The following is a 22,658-nucleotide window of genomic DNA, read 5'->3' on the forward strand; positions in this document are numbered from 1 at the left end:
AAAGCATTCAAAGATGCACAATGTCTGTTTAAAAGGACTCTAAAAAAAAAAGGAAATTAACACATTTCCAGTGATTACAAAAGAAATGACAATACATTGTCATTAAGCATATATAACCCTACTTACAGGGAATGAAAATGTAGAACAGAAAACCTTGAACAAAATAACATAACACCGAGGAATAATTCATATGACTTTGATAAAAATAATACATGGATTTGGCATTTTGTATGGATTCAGCCTAATTTTACGGTTGGATGCCCTTCCTGATGCCAACCCAAGGTGGAATGATGTATTCATTAATGCGTGTGTCTGGTGGTTTGTAGTTATATTCTGTTGTGTGTAGATGAAGAAGGTTATCCAGTCTTCAATCCAGAGGAATTACCTATCAACTACCCAGTTTAAATCCTTGACCCGGTCGAATTCGGGGCCCTCTGAAACCAAGGACAGCACGCTGATCATTCAGCCAAGGAGCCGGACACTAAGCAACTTAGCAGGTTCGATTCTGGCTCAGTCTGGTGGTATTTGAAGGTGCTTAAATTTGTCAGCCTCATGTCGGTAGATTTACTGGCACGTAAAAGAACTCCTGCGGGACAATATTCCGGCAAGTCAGCATATCCGAAAAAGTAGTTAGTGGGACGTGAAACTAATAATAATAATATAATTTACGTAAAATAGGTATTCTAGAGCCATGGAGGTTTGAGGTGAACAATGGTGTAATAAATTATCCCATAATAATAATAATAATAATAATAATAATAATAATAATAATAATAATAATAATATGTGGATCAAGCAGTTGTAGGATAAACAATTTAAAATAATTATTTTAAAAGAGGACAGTCCTTCTTGTGTTAAATGATTTTAAATCACATACTTTCCTGAATAATTCATTTCAATATTTTTGGACGAAGATTCTGGTAATACCGATTCATTTATTTGCCTTATGCTGCACCCACTCATACACATTTTATCGCTACGATGGAATAGGACAAGGCTAGGACTGCGAAGGAAGTGGCAGTAGCCGTAATTAAGGCACAGCAGCCCCCGGATTTGCCTGATGTGGAAATGGGAACCACGGAAAACCATCCATCAGGACTGTCGACGGTGGGATTTGAACTCACTATATCCCGAATGCAAGCTAAGAGCTATGTGCCGCGAATCACGTAGCCATCTCGCTCAGTAGTAGTGATGATGTAGGACTGAAAGTCCTCATGTTACTCCATATCGTTGGCAGAGGGGATGAGGTGAGTAGGAAATTCTAAATATTGTAGGTGTGGTGTTGGACAATAAGCGTCTTGTATCATCGTTGCTCTCTATGCATTTATTTTCAAAATGCTGGGGGACAATGTTCTGTAGGATACCATTTAAAAATAAATATTAGTTTTTCGTCCTACTGACTACTTTGTACAGTCTTCGAAGAAGCTGAGGTGCCGGTGTGTTGTCCCGCCGCATTTCCTGTATAGACCGGCAAATCTACTGACATAAGGGTGACGTAGGCTATTTGAGCACCTTCAAACACCAAATATGCCAACTTGGGTTCTACCGTCTGAGCCACCCAGCCAGGCAGAATACCGTTTATCGTGTTTGGCTGTTTGGGCAGTTCCTACAAGAAAATAAAAGTTGACCTATGGTACACATGCTGGATTGAGCTGCACGGGCAAAGTAATTCTGCTAAATGCTAAAAACTGTGTACTTTAGTAAAAAGAAAAATCATGTTTGAAATGTGATATATCCTTTATGTTTTCTCTACAATTTATGCAATAGGATGCTGCAGACATTTGAATTGTGAATTGCTCAAAGGGCGTAAGTCCACATTTTGGCGGTTTTCACTTATATGTATGAATCTGTTCCCCTGTGTTATACCCATCCTTTAGTGCTAAAAGACATTACATCCGGGACAATCTCGAGCTTATTCAGGGTAGTCACTTCTTTCATGGAGTGTTAAAAGGTAGAAAGTCCTGGATGTGTTGTTTTTTTCCCTACATTAGGAGTTTTGGGAAACACACATTTAAGCTAATTCAGCCAAGTATAGGAGACATTACGCTTCCATATAACTTGGCCCACCCTGAGGGTTTTGTTCCCATCCACACTAAAATGTTGAAGGATATTGAGCATCTCCTACCATACATTCCGCAGGATAAGGAGGAAGACAATTTCATAAAGATGGAACAATGTGTATGGTTTGGAGGATGAGGGTGATGAAGACTGATTATACTATACAAGGTTTAATGGTCAGTTTTAAAAGAATAAAGAGGGTAAAACTAAAAACATTCTGTATTGATATTAAGGAGGATTGCTAATGTGAGTATTTCTTGATTTCTTTCTCTCTCTTGGTGATATTTCAGTATTAGCATGTGATCATGTAAATAGGTACTTGTTGGCTTAGATAAACTTTGTACTTTCAAAAAAATATATATATTCTTCAGAAATTGACTGTGTTTCTATTAATGTAAACGGTTTATATACTACAATTACCAATAAATACTTTGTTTGATATCCCAAATAAAGGCTAATTTTCAAAGAATGGCACTTTTAAATGCAAATGCAATAAGTAAAACTGAATGAATTGCTAAAAAGACTTAAGTCAGTGCACTTTAAACACAACAAAATGTATACAAAATTAACTTGATATTCAATTTTTGGAGTTATATAGGTCAGTCAGAAGTAGCTAAACTTATTACAAAATGCGTTTGCTTCCATAATGCAGTAACGTAGGATACAAACAATTTTTCTCAGTTTTCTTAGAACTAGGTTAAATGGAATCACATCCTTTTAACAATTCATGATTCATTTATTTGATCTAATCTATTAAAAGTAGCGGACTGTAATAAGCAGAACCAGCACTGAACAGAACAAACTATATGGACGGCGCTTTAACTATGGCGTCGCTATATCGTTTTGGCACCACCAAGAGCGCTGTAGCAGCCATGTTAGCCTCTCTATAGTCTTATTTCTAGCTTGTTGGCCTACACTAACCAATACACAGACGTAAAAAAAACTACAACTATTTTTATACACTGAACTATTAAACCTGTATTGTATTAACTTATTCTATGCTAAATAGTAATACGCTATACTGTACTAGAGAGATACAGACTAATATGAAAAACACCAATTACTGAAGAAAAATGGAAAAGATCGCGAACCGTACCGAATACCCATACACGCTCAGCAAAATTGGTTAACCACAGGGTGGATGTAAATATTAAGAGTTGGCAACTAGGTTTCGAAATTGCACTCTGCCGATATCAGTCGATATGAACGGCAGCTTGGAATTGGTTGGATGTCTGTGTTTCAGTACATAACCACCAGACAGAACCAAAATCAGCCAAAACGTCAATTTAGAAGTAAAGCAGTGCGGAGTATAGTCCATTATACACTGACTGACAGAGCAAATGCAACACCAAGAAGGAGTGGTCAGAACTTTATGCCAATTGCAGGGTAGACTGACGTCACTGAGGTATGCTCATGATGTGAAATGCGCCGCTGTGCTGCGCACGTAGCGAACGATAAATGGGAAACGGCGTTGGCGAATGGCCCACTTCGTACCGTGATTTCTCAGCCGACAGTCATTGTAGAACGTGTTGTCGTGTCCCACAGGACACGTGTATAGCTAAGAATGCCAGGCCGCCGTCAACGGAGGCATTTCCAGCAGACAGACGACTTTACGAGGGGTATGGTGATCGGGCTGAGAAGGGCAGGTTGGTCGCTTCGTCAAATCGCAGCCGATACCCATAGGGATGTGTCCACGGTGCAGCGCCTGTGGCGAAGATGGTTGGCGCAGGGACATGTGGCACGTGCGAGGGGTCCAGGCGCAGCCCGAGTGACGTCAGCACGCGAGGATCGGCGCATCCGCCGCCAAGCGGTGGCAGCCCCGCACGCCACGTCAACCGCCATTCTTCAGCATGTGCAAGACACCCTGGCTGTTCCAATATCGACCAGAACAATTTCCCGTCGATTGGTTGAAGAAGGCCTGCACTCCCGGCGTCCGCTCAGAAGACTACCATTGACTCCACAGCATAGACGTGCACGCCTGGCATGGTGCCGGGCTAGAGCGACTTGGATGAGGGAATGGCGGAACGTCGTGTTCTCCGATGAGTCACGCTTCTGTTCTGTCAGTGATAGTCACCGCAGACGAGTGTGGCGTCGGCGTGGAGAAAGGTCAAATCCGGCAGTAACTGTGGAGCGCCCTACCGCTAGACAACGCGGCATCATGGTTTGGGGCGCTATTGCGTATTATTCCACGTCACCTCTAGTGCGTATTCAAGGCACGTTAAATGCCCACCGCTACGTGCAGCATGTGCTGCGGCCGGTGGCACTCCCATACCTTCAGGGGCTGCCCAATGCTCTGTTTCAGCAGGATAATGCCCGCCCACACACTGCTCGCATCTCCCAACAGGCTCTACGAGGTGTACAGATGCTTCCGTGGCCAGCGTACTCTCCGGATCTCTCACCAATCGAACACGTGTGGGATCTCATTGGACGCCGTTTGCAAACTCTGCCCCAGCCTCGTACGGACGACCAACTGTGGCAAATGGTTGACAGAGAATGGAGAACCATCCCTCAGGACACCATCCGCACTCTTATTGACTCTGTACCTCGACGTGTTTCTGCGTGCATCGCCGCTCGCAGTGGTCCTACATCCTACTGAGTCGATGCCGTGCGCATTGTGTAACCTGCATATCGATTTGAAATAAACATCAATTATTCGTCCGTGCCGTCTCTGTTTTTTCCCCAACTTTCATCCCTTTTGAACCACTCCTTCTTGGTGTTGCATTTGCTCTGTCAGTCAGTGTATTCTATAAGCAATACGTTTTCTAACGATGAATGAATTACTTAGGGTACTTACTTACTTTCTTAAATGAATTGAGTGGTGCTTGAGATTACTCTTCATACTTACTTTCTTACCTACCGTACATATTTACTTAAATCAATTGAGTGGTTCTTGAGATCACTCTTCATATTATACAGGGTGGTCGCGAACTACGTGATCTGGGTATATGAGCATAAGAGGGTTGGTCATACTGATAAATAGTATGAAAAAATAATATGATATCTCGTGCCGTCATTATTTTATGAGCTACTGAAGTTAGCCAATGAGGTCGCTAGCAGGCGAATTCAAACAGGCTTTGTGAGACAGTGTTGCTAAATCTATACGTGGCATAAGGCCGTCTTGAAGAGCACCAGTAGAAGGAAAAGACTTACCAGGGGAGGGATATGAACAAGGACATCCAAGCTCACAAGATCACACCATAACAATTACGCTGCGGTGAGACCAGTTAAAGCCCACGGTGTTCGTGTTTGATGCTGATTTGTCGGCATTGCTCTCAAGCCATGTACAAATTTAGCAAGTCCGCCTCGCAAAGTCTATTTCAATTCGCCCACGAAGCAATCTGATTCGTTAGCTGTTACAACAACAACGTCGCGTAATATCTGGTCATTATTTTCAAATTATTTATCAGTATGACCAACCCTCTAACGCTCATATACCCGGCCCACATTGTTTTCGACCATCCTGTATATATGAACAAATTCAGGAACTTCCTCTCTTTATGATAATTAGTAGATACTTCTTTCAAATCAATAGAAGTGTTCAGATGATCATTTTTGTGTCAAAGTGTATTAACTTGTATGTTAACTTCCATTGTATTCACCTGTGGGTTTAATGTTATGGTATTTTCTTCCAAGCTGCCCTACTTCGGGGTTAGGTGAGTATTTTCTTTTTCCTATGCACAGCTCTTAACGCATCTTTTTGTTTACTCTTTATCTCAACCCTAGCTTCTTGTGAGTTAAGACATTTCTTTCTGTATTGTAGGTGACCTGGCAGACCAATTGAATGACCTGAGTCTGAATGGGGCACTAGACCGCAAGCCGACCAAACGTCCTCCACCCACTTACTTGTGCCATCTGTGCTTCCGCAAAGGACATTACATCAAGGACTGCCCGCAGGTAGGTCCTTGCTACCTGTGTCTGCAGAGGGACTGCATCTTCGTCCAGGATGGCTTCCAGGTATGTGTGCCTCTCTGTTCCCTCTGTCCCTGTGAATGCTCTGTGGTAATCCTTGATCCTTTCTCCCTATCTCTTATCCATACCTTCGACTTTTTATTACATGGTCTGCGATTCCTGGGGATGCCACGAATCTGTAATTCCACAGGAGCAGCAGTGGGGAAGCAAGTAGCCATACTGGCATAGAGACATTGTATCATCAGTCCATTATTCATGTTTGAATTCTCATGTTATACTAAAAGAATCTGATATTTTCCCAGGAAGTGCTACCATATGGTTCATTCACAGAAAGAAAGGGTGTGATAATGTGGGATGGAAATACATAATTGCAGAATTATCCAATCTTTTCATTGGTTCATAGTCAACAGCAGTCAAATACACAACAGACCATACATGTCCCCAGAGGTAAAAGTTAAGGGTGTTCAAGTCAGGAGATTGTGGTGGCCAAGCAGTCGGTTCCCATCTATCTATCCAGTACCCAGGATAATATGCTTATGGTTCCTGTGAGCAAAAAGACTAAAGTATGCTGTAGCACCATCATCATGCATGAAGTACGGCTGTTGATGGAATGCTTGTGGTACAAGGCATATTTGCATGTTTTGTTTGTTTCAAGATATAATATGCTCATAAGAAATAAAGGCAACTGATAGCGTTTGAAATCAAATGGCTAAGTTTTATAGTGCATATAAATGCATATATAACCTATTTAATATGACCATATTCTTAGCACACAGCCGGGCTGAATGGCTCAGACGGTTGAGGAGCTAGCCTTATGACCCCAACTTGGCAGGTTCGATCCTGGTTCAGTCCGGTGGTATTTGAAGGTGCTGAAATACGTCAGCCTCATATCGGTAGACTTACTGGCACGTAAAATAACTCCTGCGGGACAAAATTCTGGCACCGCGGCGTCTCTGAGGAGCATAAAAGTAGTTAGTGTGACATAAAGCCAATAACATCATTATTATTATTATTATTTAACACGCATGCATATCAATGCATAACTGCAGTTTTTATTATTATTTTGTAGAAAACAACAGGTAGGCCCTATACTTTTCATTCAGATCAGCATAACAATGCAAAGAAATGAGTATGTTAAAATTCATTCAACACTGCAAGCCTTTAAGCAGTATTAACAGGAGCTTGACAATGTATACATTTATTACGGTGGTGATGGTAACCGGTTCGGATGTTGGAATCATACAAAAAATAATCTTTAACGATACCTGAAGTAGCAGAGAGGAGAGATCCTTCCTCAGTGCTTGCCGGGGATCAGCCCACCTGCCGCATAATGTATTCTTACTTGTATAGGCCTGGAAGAATTGTAACCATGGCAGCCTGAAAGTAAACAATGTCACCATTTTCTTCATTCCTATAGTCTTGTCACTAGCCGGACCGAACCTATCCAGACCATGGTCTCTTACGCAGTAATATTTTGTAGTTTTAATCTATCTTTCATCGTTGTCATTCATTTTTCGTGTTATTCATTAGCTGTGTATAATCCACCAATACTAGCAAGCCTGTTTGGTGCATTGCGAGCTTGTTGGATCTATAACCTACACTTTCATTTCTTCATTGTATGAAGACCATTAACCACTAGAAATCATGCCACAAGAAAAAAGAAAAAACCCACCTAAATTAATTCTACTTCAGCAGTGGACATATGGAGAATCAGTGTTACACACAGAAGGAAAAATATAATTTTGCAGAGTATGCAATAGTGCATATATTGCTGTTTTTAGTGCATAGATGCATGCATATATTTTAGTGCATATGAATCACCCTCTAGTAATCAGACAATGAAGTATGCAAGAAATCTAAGTAGTTTTGTTCAGAAGCCTGCCCAGAAGAATGCAGGGTCCCAATAAGCAATCACCAGGACACAGTATCATGAATGTGGACCTAAGGTAGGTTAGACCCATGTCAATTATTCGCCAGGCTAAGTGGCTCAGACGGCTGAGGCGCTGGCCTTCAGACCTCAACTTGGCAGGTTCAATCCTGGCTCAGTCTGGTGGTATTCGAAGGTACTCAAATACATCAGCTTCATGTCAGTAGATTTACTGGGTCATAAAAGAAATCCTGTGGGACAAAATTTTGGCACCTCAGCATTTCCGAAAACCGTAAAGGTAGTTTGTGGGATGTAAAACTAATAACATTATTTATTATGATTTGCAACGACGTGATTACTTTTGTAACAATTACAATGGGGAATATACTCTCGGACAATTCTGTAATTATGCATCTCAAAGCCCATGTTGTCATAACTCTCTCCCCCCCCTTGCTAGGGATCTATTCCTGAAATTTTGCCTTTGAGTTTTGACACATCCCATATAGGTATACTTTGCCATTATATTGATCACAACCAAATTCTGAACCCTGCTGGAAATGCTGTCCTTGCATTGATATATACTTATCTTCCTTGTGTTATACATAACACTTACACCACTAGACTGATCACAAATAAATATTGCATAGAAAATCTTAGTATCTTGTGGATGATGCCGTCCTTCTTACATTTGAACACTGCTTCTCATCTGCCAGGTGGCCTGTTACGGTCTCAATCCATCTTTTAGCTGGATATTCAATGGATCGTCACCTAGGTTGGTATCGTACTACTTTCTTTGGAACTCGTTCACTGGGCATTCTGTTGATGTGGTCCCACCGGTTCTTCCTGTACATTCCTATGTAATTTAATACAGGTTCTAATTTTAGTTCTCATCACATTTCTGTTCTCTTCATGATTCCATGGTGGGTATTCTGCTGTGCATCTCATAAATTTCATCTCAGCAGCTGTGATCCTGGTTTCATGTCTCCTGATTGTTTCCTTGAATCCTTTTAGCTTTCTTTTGCTACTGAGGCACCTTTCTTGAGAAAACCCGCCTGGTGGCCGTGATCGTTAAGGCATTGAAGTCTAAACGGTCTGACACCGATGTTAGCCAGTTCGAGTCCTGTTGGTCGGAAAAAATTTCATCATTAGTATGTTGGCCAGCAGTGCAGGGGAGGTGGTGATATACAATTTCTAATCACTAGATTGTGTGCCAAAAGCCTTGATTAAATTCCAAACCTCTCCACAGTGCTCATATGGAGTGAGGGCATATGACACTGTTGATGGTGATTCGTCCGTCGGATGGAGATGTTAAGCCTTGAACAGATCCCTTGGTGCTATTCAACAGGAGTAGGCTATCTGCCGGCACTGGGTTTCTCCCTCTCCCTTCCTACTATCATATATCACATCATTCACTTCATCCTATTAACTCCTCTGATCAGATTGACACCAGGAAGGGCATCTGTCTGTCTGTTAGGTCATCAGCCCAGAGGCTGGTTAGATCCTCAAATAGCACCACCAAAGGTTATATGGTTATAAGGAAAACCCAAAAACCAATGACAGCACCAAAATGAGGCGTACTAGGCAAGATGAGGAGAGAGGTAGTTAGGAAGGGCATACAGTGCATACGGTCATAAAAACCCGCCACGACAGATTTATCTCACCTCATACCCTACCTCGTAGAGAAACAGGACAAGGGTTGGACAAACAAACACCTTTCTTGGAAAAGATGTCGTTTAGCTGCTCATCTTTGTAGGAAATACCTTGGACATTCCAGGTTCCATGTTGTACTATATTATATTTCTTACATATCCTGTTCTTTACCTGAGACGTGCATAGGTCATCCATCATCTGTATAATCCGTCTGGTTATATCTGTTTAGTGACTTGAAAGCAATTTAAATCCTCTCAGTTTGAGGATAGCCAATAGATAGCAAGTTTAGTGGTGGGAGTTGCACTTCCAAGCTTCCAGACAGGCTTTGAAAAGCATTTCCTCTGTTCCAGATGTTATGGTTATACTCCCAAAACTCGGTTTTCAGGGGCATGTCCACCCAGCATGACCCGATGAGCACCTGACCGTTCAGTATTCATACTCAGAAGAGGTACATCCGAAGGTGGACAGCGTTACCCAGCAATACTGCTTCTTTATCCAGATTTTGTCCCTTTAATATCTTCAGTTATTTTGAACTGCCCACCTGGTGGCCATAATCATTAAGGAGTCAAGTCTCTATTGGTCTGACACCGTGGTAAGCTGGTTCGAGTTCCGTTGGTAGAAAAAATAATCACCATCAGAATGTTGGCCGGCAGGGCAGGAGAGTTGGTAGTATACAATTTATATTCCCTAGATTGTGTGCCAAAAGCCTGGATTCAATTCCAAATCTCTCCACAGTGTTCATATGGAGTGAGAGCCGTTGTTGATGGTGATTTATCCATCAGATAGGGACGTAAAGCTTTGAGCATAATGTCCCCATCTGATGGCTTTAGGCAAATTGTATAACACCATCTTTCCTATCCAGCTGGCCAGCATTCTGATGTTGAAAATGTGACTCGAAACAGCTAACGATGGTTTATTATTATTATTATTATTATTATTATTATTATTATTATTATTATTATTATTATTATTATTATTATTATTATAAAAAGTCTGAACAGATTTTAGTGAATGACCCTTCACTTAAAGGCATACAGTCTGGAGGTCTTCGGAAAAGGTAGTAGTTTTAATAGGATTGTGTGAGTGTCTTCCACTAGGTTTTGTGTGGTAGATGGCGTAGTTCCAAGTTATCCATTACGAACCATGTGGCAGCTGGTATCATGGCTGCTAGCACCATTGCGGGAAATTGCCCGTTTTCAAGCAGCGGTATGCAAGCATATTACTTGTATGGTAGTGTGAAGTTACCACGAGCTGTGACTTGAAGCTTTGTTATTATGAACTTGGCTATATAAAATTTAGTACACAAATCAATATATTGCTAAAGGACCTCCCTGTAGATGCTACTGATCCCACACAGACTCATTTGAAGGAAATTAATTTGGAGAGTTTTAACAACAATAACTAGATCAGAAAGATCGACTGCAGTTTTTTCCAGGTGCCTAGAAATTAACTGAGGTGGTTTCCCATTGTCTTATTCAATGCCATTTTAGACTATTCATCAGCCACCCCTTAATTTAGGAAAGAGCCACTGTTGTAGCTGCCTCTCTGAGGTACAGGTGCTATGGCTGATATCTGCTCCCTACTTGGATACAGATACCTTTTACTTAATGAACATGAGCACTGGGTGCATCTTCTGCCACTGACACTGTATGGAAGCCCTTTTTCTCTGGTGTCCATATCATTGAGGTTTTCATTCGTAACCCCGATCTGGGACCCTTACCAGGTGCTACACACTGGGTCAATGGGTCACATGGGAGATAGTGGGTTCGAACTCCACTGTCGGCAGCTCAGGAGATGGTTTTTCGTGGTTTCCTATTTTCACACCAGGCAAATGCTGGGGCTGTACCTTAATTAAGACTACTCATTACCTTCCATCTTTTAGGTCTTTCCTATCCCATTGTCACCATAAGATCTATTGTGTCGATGTGACGTGAAGCCAATTGCAAAAAGTTTTTTAAAATATATATCCTGGATCCTATTCGCCCTTATCCTAAACTTAAATAACCTAGCAAATTTCATGAAAATCCCTCTTACCTGTTTTCCTATGATGCTGTAACAACAGACAGACAGACAGACAGACAGACAGACAGACAGACAGACAGACAGACAAAGAAGAATGAAAGTAAACTTGCATATATATAGGTAGATACAGTATCGGTGATTAAGGGGGGCATGGGGGGGGGGGCAGTCGCCCTCCACTTTCTGGGGAAAAATATTGCATTTTTATTTCATTTTGGCCAACTGAAACTAGGAATTATAGGAATTATTAAAACAGCAATTTGTATAAGTCCTCTTGTTTTATCAACTAATTCTTTCCTTTATTTTCTTTAATTATCAACACAATTATTAGCGGAAATACACAAGAAATATAGTTCGTCCCTGCTAACCGATTTGTATAATGCTACAGCAAGTAGTGGAGATTTTGCATGTGCTGTGGGGAAGGGTAGCAGGGTTATATACTTTTTGCCAAGCTCATGGAGACTATGGTATGGTTCATCCGCTTGCCGCAAGCATTCGTCAGTCTGGTAGTCTCTTCAGATCTGTTAGTTTCTTAGTGTGTAGTCAGATACTAAATGATATTAATTGTATAATCACACCATACTTCTTTTCAATTTTAATTAAAATGTACTATTGTTCCTTTGATAAAAGTTTTACTGTATAGTATTTTTTAAAAAAGCTATTATTACCACACTTACATTGGTAAACTGTCAACCTTTACCACTGTCAAAATTCGCTTAGAGAGTTTTTGTAGCTTTTTTCTTTTTCACTTTTGGTGTATATTTCCACCCCCGTCACTATATTCCACAAACCCGGGTACTGTTTGTTGTCCATATTTTTTTAATTCCCAATTGCTGCTACTGGGCAGATAGATAGATAGATAGCTAGATAGATAGATAGACAGATATATTTATAGAACAGCAATAATGCATTATTGGACTTGGGTATAAATATGGCACTGCCTAAATCTTGCAACTCTAATAATATTGTCAGGTTTGGAAGAAAATAATAGCTATCCTGGCACAAGCAAGTGGAAGTAATGGCTAGTAATTGTCATCGATATTTTCTGATATTATGAGCTCTACTATCGATAGTAATCGATAGTTTTAAAAAAGTGGAACGAATCATATCATTATGCATGAAAATAGAACATTCATTGAACACAGTCCACAAAAAAATCAGTAGAAATTACAACTATTTCATCCTATGTAATTTCTGAAATTCAAATCGGAATCACTCATAAATCTCTTCAGTGGCATGTCCGAAACATTCTCGAGCTGAACGCGCTTGCCCATAACACGGCCGCCTGAGAAATTCTCGTTCAGCTGCAGTGTTCATTTTGTTACTAACATCTTCCAATTCAGAGATCAGGTCAGTTAAATGTTGCTGGTATTTCTATCTGTCCCCGAAAATCCCTAGAATTGTAGCTCTTCACTCCAACCTAATGAATATGCTATTATCCATACGTAAACATAATTGGCCTTGATCTTATCATCAGGTAACATGCCTGTCAGTAGAACACCGATATCAGTATCACTATCTTTCTCCTCTATTTGCAAAATGGACAATGATTATTTTGACACCCAAATCTGAAACTCTGTGAGTTGCTCTATTTAAAAATTAGTGCATTTACTTGCCCTTGACCTCCGTTGGTTGTCAACTGAATCAAAACAAATTACTTCACAAAGTAAAAAAAAAAATCCCTTTTTTTAAAGTGTGTAACTCACTACAACTTGCCTGTTTCACGTAACTTAGAACTTGACGCGCAGGCAGCGTAAAGGGCATCATATTAAAATCCCTTCAGACGGTATTTGAGGTAATTTATTGTTCTTGTTGTTGAAGAGTCAGCTCTTTTTTTTTTCTCTCGTACGGGTAAGCAGATGGAAAAACAGTAATCACCAATACGGACGAATCTGAACAATATTGGGTGATCTGTACTGGATAATCAGTCCAACACTACCATGTGTGATTGGGTGAAAGAATGAATAATGGACTTGGCTATTCGATCAATGAAGATGAATGAGATCACTTCTTTCCCTTTGTTATGTTCAGTCAATATTTGCATCAAGCAACACTAGTCTTCGGATTGTCACAGACAACCTGGTAGACGCTGACAGCGTGGAGATGTAAATAGAATGCGGCGCAAGGGGTCATGGGTAGTATTAAATCTCTCCCCATGCTGATGTCACAGCGGCAACACAGAGTTACCTTGTCCCTAAACGATTAAAAATTCCCAACACGTGGCTGTGTGTATCGATCACGAAATAAATCTTGAAGATTACAAAGCGAAGAAATTGCAGAGATTCTCCCAAAACTGCAGGTGTGACAGGATAATTTTCTTTTGAATGTTACCAGAAACTTTGAGATGCTAAATAGTTGTTGACAGTAAAGTGTGGCGTGTTTAATGTAGCTGTATCTTGTACTTTGTGAATACATAATTAAATTAATAAATCGCTGAGTTATTTTTGCCGATAGCGACTGGAGTCATGGCCATTGAATGTGTGATATTCTAAATAGGGAATATTGTCTGCTATTTGTGTTCCTATAATACTAATAATATATGATATGGTAATAGGCCCCATCATCTAGGTGTTAAGCCCCTTTAAACAAGCAATATAACAATGGGACCAACACATATGATATACCCAGTCCTTGAGTCAGAAGTATTAACCAAACGTGATTACAACTTTCAACCCGACCCGGAATCAAACACAAGATCCTCTGAACCGAAAGCCTCAACGCTGACCATTCAGCCAAGGAGCCGGATAAAAACCCATTTATGAATACCTGTTTTTTACTTAATAAACCATATAGTTAATACCTTACAGTTAACCGTGGGCTCCGCCCACAGTGTTCCATGTTGTTCATTATTGTCCTCACCCAGGTACTGTGCTTGTGAAATTTTGACGTAATTAAATAATACACACGAACTGTTGTGGTAATAACATTCAATATTAGTGTCTACACTATATGAACAAACACTTGAAAAATACATCACGAATAGAAACTAAATTACTTTTTCTTACCTGCAGTTTGGTGACTTTCTTCTTGAACTTGCAAATTCTTGATTCTGATTCGTTAACTTTGTACATATTTTCTAACTGCGAAATCATTAATACAGCACCATAGGTTAAACAATATTACATGTCACGCTAATAGGAGCGTAGATCTATAACTTCCTGGAAATTCCAACCCTGGAGCAAGCTACATAAAACTGACCGTGATAGAAACTCGGAATTTTCAAATGAATCCCTGCTACTTTCAGTGATTCCCTTTGAGCCTTATTTACAGTCATCACACGAAATAACGCCTCTGACATTGATGATACCTCCCTTGATATCTGTCCTATCGAAAAGAGTAAAATGGCTCTTCAGTTTAGCTGCGAATGAGGACACCCTATTAACTTGTCTCATCTTCGACATCCATGATGAGAAAAGAAGGGATATAATAAATAACTGATCATTGCCTTCAGCTGGACTCTTACAGGGGTCGGAAAACATTGAATATACTCTAATGTCACTGTACACCGCACCAACCGGGCACATCATTTCTACTTGTACCACCATTTTATTGGCAAGAAGGAAATTTGATGTTTCGTAGCAATCGAACAATATTTAAACTCTCTTTAGTCAGTGGATAGAACCTGAAAATTATGTTTGGATTCTTCAACAACTTTTGTCTTTGGTAAAGTATAAGGCAGGTATATATTTCGCTATCTTTGCCTAATTAAATAAATTATCTACAAATAAAAATAGGTTATTTATTTATTCATTCACTTTTTATTTCTTTCTTTCTTTCTTTCTTTCTTTCTTTCTTTATTTATTTATTTATTTATTTATTTATTTATTTATTTATTTATTTATTTATTTATTTATTTATTTATTTATTTCATGCTCTTGATCCTCTAATGCCTAGGAGTTGGAAGGAAGCGGCCGTGGCCTTAAGTAAGGTACAGTCCCAGCATTTGCCTGGTATGAAAAAGGGAAATCACGGAAAACCATCTTCAGGGCTGCTGACAGTGGGATTCGAACCCACTATCTCCCCGATATCTATCAGTCTTAAAGATGTCATGTGACAAGCTAGTTCTCATGCATAGACCATACTACGCAAGTTGTTGTTATTATTATTATTATTATTATTATTATTATTATTATTATTATTATTATTATTATTATTATTATTATTATTATTTCGAATGGGCCACTAGAGGACCACGTGCCAATTTCAATTCCTTCTTCTTTGTTCTTTCCTTTTCTTCCAGTACGCTTTCATCTGTTCACTATGTTTCTTCTTTCTGTCTTCAGACCTTCAGACCACTTTGAACCAGTCTTTTTTACTTTCCTACCTTGGAATCCTTCTATTTTCAATACTTTTTCCCGAAAGCCTTCTCTATTATTTGTTTCTTCTGTTATTATTATTATTATTATTATTATTATTATTATTATTATTATTATTATTATTATATAATTCACAATTGTATAATTGGGTTTTGAGCTTCTTCGGTACAATGTATATGGAAGAAGTACTATTTAGTACATACCCACATACGCTTCATACATATCGGCATATACTTAAATTGTTGACAAACTTGACAGATATTTATGAGATATTTGCTATACATAAATGGTCAAAATTACTAGTGGTCGATTTTCACTAGTCCTCTCTATATGGTGGAGGGTTCATGCCAATAAACTTCCTTACTACATGACAAGTGGCCAGGATTGCTGTTTTTTGTAATTCTCTGTAAGTGAGAGGGTTGAGATTAAGAGCTTCAATGCTCCTGTGTAGTTTCTTTGGTATAATACCATTACATCCAGTCACTACTGGAATTATGATAACATTCTTGAGTTTACACATGGTTTTTATCTCTGTGGCCAGATCTGTGAGTTTGGAAATCTTCTCTATGTGTGTTGATTGGAGGTTGTGAGTATTAGGGCATGCTATGTCAATTATGAAGCAGATTTTCTTGTTTTTATCTACAAAAATTATATATCTGATCCATTGCAGGTAATAGTTTTATCAGTGATGATACTTTTATCCCAGTAAATTTGGTAATTTTCACTTCCCAAGACTGATTTGGGGTTTGTACTTCCAATATGCTGTGGTACAATGGATTAGGTTATTTTGTCGGGCTAATTTCTGGTGAATGATTTTTGCAATTTGGTCATGTCTGTACTTGTAGTCTCTGTTTGCCATTAATTGACAACCTGAGGTTATGTGCTGGATGGTTTCTGGAGATGTATTACATCGTCGGCACAGATCTGAATAGACAGACGGATCATGCAGTATATGCTTTCTGTAGTTCCTTGTGGCAATGACTTGATCTTGTATGGCAAACATGAAGCCCTCTATTTCTGGATATATATCCAAGTGTGTCAGCCACTCATGCAACGCTTGTTTGTCGATATATGGCTGATTTAACTCATTTGGGTACCATCCATGAAGAGGTTTCTTTTTCCACAGAAAAATCTTTTCCTCATTTGTGGCGACGATGGGATAGGAAAGGGCTAGGAGTGGGAAAGAGGCGGCCATGGGCTTAATTAAGGTACAACCCCAGCATTTGCCTGGTGTGAAAATGAGAAACCACGGAAAACCATCTTTAGGGCTGCCGACAGAATTCCGCATGCAACGACTGAGAAAATACAGGTATTTACTTCACTTCCCTCGCAGAAACATACATTAATTTTTCATCAAGACATACAGTACAGTATTTATTGCCTCTGTTCAAATATTTACCACAATACAATGACAAATTTCAAGTCTTCTGTTATGATTGAGGTTTTCAGATTTTTTTGTCCAACGTGAACCAATTTAGTTGGGTAAGGTCGGGAGCAATGCATTAATCTATTCTTCACAACAGATGAGGCACATTATATACAGCGAACTAGTGCAAGAGCAGTCAGCTGTGCCATTGTATCTGCCTCTATTTATATCCGGCCTAAAGGTTAATATTAATTTGAACTCTTGGACTTGCAATCGAACAAATCGTAAATTGTTCACAAAAAGCTGCTGGCGTGATCTACAATAGTTTCGTGTCCTGTTATCCGGGGTTAGATTTCATGTTCTATCAGAATTTAAGAGAGATCCTGAGTGCCAGGAACAATACATATTAACACTCCATTTCAGGAGAACAGCTGAAAAATGCCTAAAGAGCTTGAATACTTTTCCATTCTTGCTGATGATGATGATGATGCTTGGTGTTTTAAGGGGCCTAACATCGAAGGTCATCGGCCCCAATACTGAATATTGTCAGCGCCCTCTATAACTCAAGCCGTGACATGTGGCAACATTGCCCAGCTCTCAAACGGTAGGATTACTGAAAGCCGATTACACTCTCAAAGATCCCTTCAGATGTTAACTTTTTCGCAAATAAACAAAATATTACAACACACAAATACCTACACACATATGCATCAGTTATCGCACACACATACAGTCGAACTTCGATTTATCGAAGTGCTTAAAGATGCAACTTGCAGTTGGTCTTGATAGAGGACAAGAGCGACATGATGGAGGCTGAAAACACTTCAAGTTATCGAACATTCGAGGTATAGAAAAAAGTGCATACAACTTAGGCTCCACATATATATATATGTTGTACCATTTCTTTAGCAGGCCCCGTGGTGTAGGGGTAGCGTGCCTGCCTCTTACGCGGAGGCTCCGGGTTCGATTGCCGGCCAGGTCAGGGATTTTTACCTAGATCTGAGGGCTGGTTCGAGGTCCACTCACCCTACGTCATTAGAATTGAGGAGCTATCTGACAGTGAGATAGCGGCCAAGAATAACGGCCGAGAGGATTCGTCGTGCTGACCACACGACACCTCGTAATCTGCAGGCCTTCGGGCTGAGCAGCGGTCGCTTGGTAGGCCAAGGCCCTTCAAGGGCTGTAGTGCCTTGGGGGGGGGGGGGTTACCATTACTTTCTCTCTAGTTTTTTGCCACTATTTCTTTTTACATCTACAGTTTTAATATTTAAAAAGTCAGTGTTTTTAACACCAGTTTTATTAGGCCTAAGTATTAATAAGGAACTTTATTTTTAGGGACCTGTACTTTCTTTCCTTCTTTCTTTCTTTCTTTCTTTCTTTCTTTCTTTCTTTCTTAACCTGTTTACCCTCTAGGTTTGGTTTTCCTCTCGGACTCAGCGAGGGATCCCACCTCTACCTCCTCAAGGGCAGTGTCCTGGAGCGTCAGACATCGGGTCGGGGATAAAACTGGGGAGGAGGACCAGTACCTCGCCCAGGCAGCCTCACCTGTTATGCTGAACAGGGGCCTTGTGGGGGGAAGGGAAGATTGGAAGGGATAGACAAGGAAGAGGGAAGGAAGCGGCCGTGGCCTTAAGTTAGGTACCATCCCGGCATTTGCCTGGAAGAGAAGTGGGGAAACCATGGTAAACCACTTGGAGGATGGCTGAGGTGGGAATCGAACCCACCTCTACTCAGTTGACCTCCCGAGGCTGAGTGAACCCTGATTCAGCCCTCGTACCACTTTTCAAATTTCGTGGCAGAACAGGGAATCGAACCTGGGCCTCCGGGGGTGGCAGCTAATCACGCTAACCACTACACCACAGAGGTGGACCGAACCTGTACTTATGAATTCATATATTTGGAAAGAAGTCCCGTCATTTTCCTTTCCCGTATTCTCTTGTCTATACCGAGGTCGCGAAGTAGCCTGAAGTAGGGTTTTAAGCTCAACATGTAGGATTCCAGCAAGATAGTTTTGATTCATGAGGTCACATGGACTATGACGCTATTAAACTAGCCAAGGCTTTTTTTGATGGGGTAGGTCGATACGAGAACTGGATAAGATCCAAAGGAAAGCAGCACGTTTTGTTGTGGGTGATTTCCGAAAATAGAGTAGGGATGCGAAAATGTTTCGAACTTTGTGCTTGGAAGACTTGAGAGTAAGGAGACGAGCTGTTTTTCTGCCAGTGGAGAGAGAGATGTCGGGAATGGCATTGGTAGACTAATAAGGTCGAGTGGTGGTTTTAAAAGTAGGAAATATCATAATATGAAAATAAAATTGGGATTCAATTGGGTCAAACATTAATTTATGGGAAGGAGAATAGGGACTGGAATTTACCATGGGAGATCTTTGATAAATGTCCAATGTTTTTGAAATAATTTAAGGGCAACAGTCCTAAATGCAGGTCGATGATGACTGTGATAAAGCTGCTGTTTGAAGGGGGAGGGGGGCCAGGGGGCGTTACTTAAGGTTGCAGTACCGTTAAGACGCTAAGGCACGCGGCTAGTCAAACAATAATGTGACTAAGATGAAGAGTTGGCCGTGCGGTCAGGGGCGCGCAGCTGTGCACTTGCACTCGGGAGATAGTGGGTTCGAGTCCCACCGTCGGCAGCACTGATGATGTTTTCCTGGAGGAGGGGGGTAAACAGTTATAGACAACAAAAAGTACCCAGGATTGAGGGATATAGCAGTCAGGCGGGGGCGGGGATATACATCATAACTAAAAAAAGCTAAAAAAAAAGGGTAAGTTCTTTGATGCTCTCTCAGCGAATTTCGGCAGAGGTTGACAGTCTACCAACTGCTATAATAATAGATCTGCGATTTTGATTCAATGCTGTAAATACAACTTTCACCAAAGGAACAATAATTACACATGTATTTAGAAGTACGGTGTGATTATACAATTATAAATCGTTTAGTATTTGACTACGCACTAACCAGTGGCGTATGCTGGTATCAAGACGTGGGCTACCACTAGACTTAGACTACCCCTTTTCGATAGTTGGTTTAGGGAACATCAAGCCTTACGCATTTTGAGCTGCAGCTAACAGCCAAAGGAGTTGCCCGCTGTGTTGTCAAGGCTGCTTCACAAGCTACTGCCCTGGCGTCTGCCACCGTCAATACTCAACACCTGATTAATTGAGTTGGTAGCCTAAGGTTTAGCAAATTGAAGTCCAGCTTTGAGGCTAAATGGATAGAATGCTTTTCTTTGGTCCGACAGCCCGGTTCAATTTTCAGAACCAACCCCCTCATAGCGTTAATTCCCCTGACTTGGGAACTGGGTGTTTATGACGTCTTCGCCATTCATTTTATCCTTATTACGTTACCACCAAGCTTATGTAGATGCCATGCACCATTATTATTATTATTATTATTATTATTATTATTATTATTATTAACATCATAATAATAATCGTTAAATAACAATGTTGAATTTTACAGCGGTCGTACCCATCATTCAATGGTTAATTATCTTCCTCGGAAGATAAGTGGTGGTGTCCGACCCATGATCACGTGTTCGATTCCAACCAACAAAAGAGAACACTAAACCTGAAAGATTGCGTTTCATTTTAGCAGATCTACCAATAAAAAGAAAACTATATTACTCCTATAACAGCAGCCCTGATGTGTCTTCCTACAAGGATGTAGAAGTAAACGGGAGTGAAATGCCAGCACTCCGTTATCTATATATTTAAGACAGAAGCATGAGGTGAGGAAGTATATACGATGAGTCACGCATGGTGATAGTTAGCAGTGGCGATCTGACGGACCGAAGCCTAGCACAGCTATCCTCCGCTGGTCCCCGCGCCTGTAGGCAGACAGGAGCAAGCCGCGTGAGGCGAGTCGATGGGAAGGGACGAGAGTCTGGGCTGCAATATCAGTCTCCGAAGCCTTGTTCTCAGAAATACGTGCGACGTGTTTTCTCATTGCTTTCAAGTTTTGCAAATGGAACAATGTGTCGGATGCTTACAATATAATGTGCTTTAGATTTCCATCGCTCGCATTTGAGGTTTGGGCTTCACTGATAGCCTTGGTAGCCCTCAGTATACGCCACTGGCACTAACAGGCATTAAGGAGACTGCCAGACTGACGAACGCACGTGGCAAGTGGGTGAATCATACCTGTGTCCACGACCTTGGCAACAATATACCCCTGTTAACATTCCTCACGTCCGCCTCCGTAGTGTAATGGTTAGTGTTATTAGCTCGGTGCCCCGGGTCGATTCCCGGTACTGCCAGAAATTTAAGAATAGCAAGAGGGCTGGTATGTGGTTGACGTGGTACATGCAGCTCACCTCCATTGGGGGTTTGCCTGAAAAGAGCTGAAGTACCTCGGGATGAGGACACGAATTGCTTACCCTTCCTCACAACACATGCTACACGCTGCTGTGCGAGTCTCTACTACTTGCTGTGGCGCTAAACGAATAATTTAGACGCGAAGAACGACATTTTGTACATATCTCCGCGAAGAATTTTGTTAATAATTATAGAAATTAAAGGAAAGAATTAGTTGATAGGGCAACAAGGTTTGTATAATTTTTTTAAAAAATTCTACTTTTAAGCTTCTAAAATGGAATACAGATGTAAGTGTTCTGTCCATAAAGGTGGGTGGGAACTGCCCCTCTAATTGCCGCCGCTGAATAGCACTACATAGTACAGTGATTACGATTACACACCGGCGAAACTATAAAATTACCAAAATCGGGGGAAGGTAGGCAAGCCGCACGACAATTTTGATAAACGGGTTGCCTACCTAACCTACATGATTTTAATTAAAATAGTTCTTTTACTCAACAAAATACGTCATCAAATACTGTATGCCCACCCTACTGCTCCTAATCTATTCAAAATGATAAACACTTATAACCAATTAATTAAGTTCAAACAACACATTTTCTTAACCTATATTACCCTTGATTTTTCATATGAAATTTTGAGGAAAAGCGTCGTCTTGGGTGTGGATAAACATGGTAATAAACCCACATAAATCCAGCTTTCTTCATACCCTACGTTTTTTACCTCAAGACTGGAGACTGATGGCTGTTGTTGTTGTTGTTTTCCTGTTTTCATTCCCCGCCCAAAGGACAGGGCAGGCTCCCTAGAGAGTGACGCTCTCTCTCGGGCTGGGAGATGTGAAGAGACCAGTATGGTGTTTCTGAAGGAAGAGGATGGGTAAAGCGATGTGAATATTTATTGAGAAGTGAGAAGTTGGCTAGTGAGACTGGAAGCAGTTGGAGATTTAGACAGGAGTGTTATGGGTAAGGTGAAGAGCAAGGATGTGAAATGTAGAAGCGTAATGAACAGGGAACGGATTTATATGTACTAATAATTATTGAAATATGTACATATATATTTAGTTACTTTTATTGAAATATGGAATTATATATGGACTTAAAATTAACATTAATTTCTATTTAATATCAAAGTTTGAAGAAGC

At 40.5% G+C, this 22,658-nt stretch overlaps 1 protein-coding gene across 1 annotated transcript in view; it reads left to right on the forward strand.

Moving 5' to 3' along the window:
* Positions 1-22,658, forward strand: part of LOC136857175 (uncharacterized) — a 334,952-nt gene that overhangs the window by 294,290 nt on the left and 18,004 nt on the right. Inside the window, exon 5 of the mRNA XM_068224990.1 lies at positions 5,819-6,012. Coding sequence (XP_068081091.1) covers positions 5,819-6,012 — 194 coding nt within the window. The remainder of the gene's footprint in view (positions 1-5,818; positions 6,013-22,658) is intronic.

The sequence above is a fragment of the Anabrus simplex genome, chromosome 1 (genome assembly GCF_040414725.1).
Source record: "Anabrus simplex isolate iqAnaSimp1 chromosome 1, ASM4041472v1, whole genome shotgun sequence".
Taxonomy (NCBI): domain Eukaryota; kingdom Metazoa; phylum Arthropoda; class Insecta; order Orthoptera; family Tettigoniidae; genus Anabrus; species Anabrus simplex.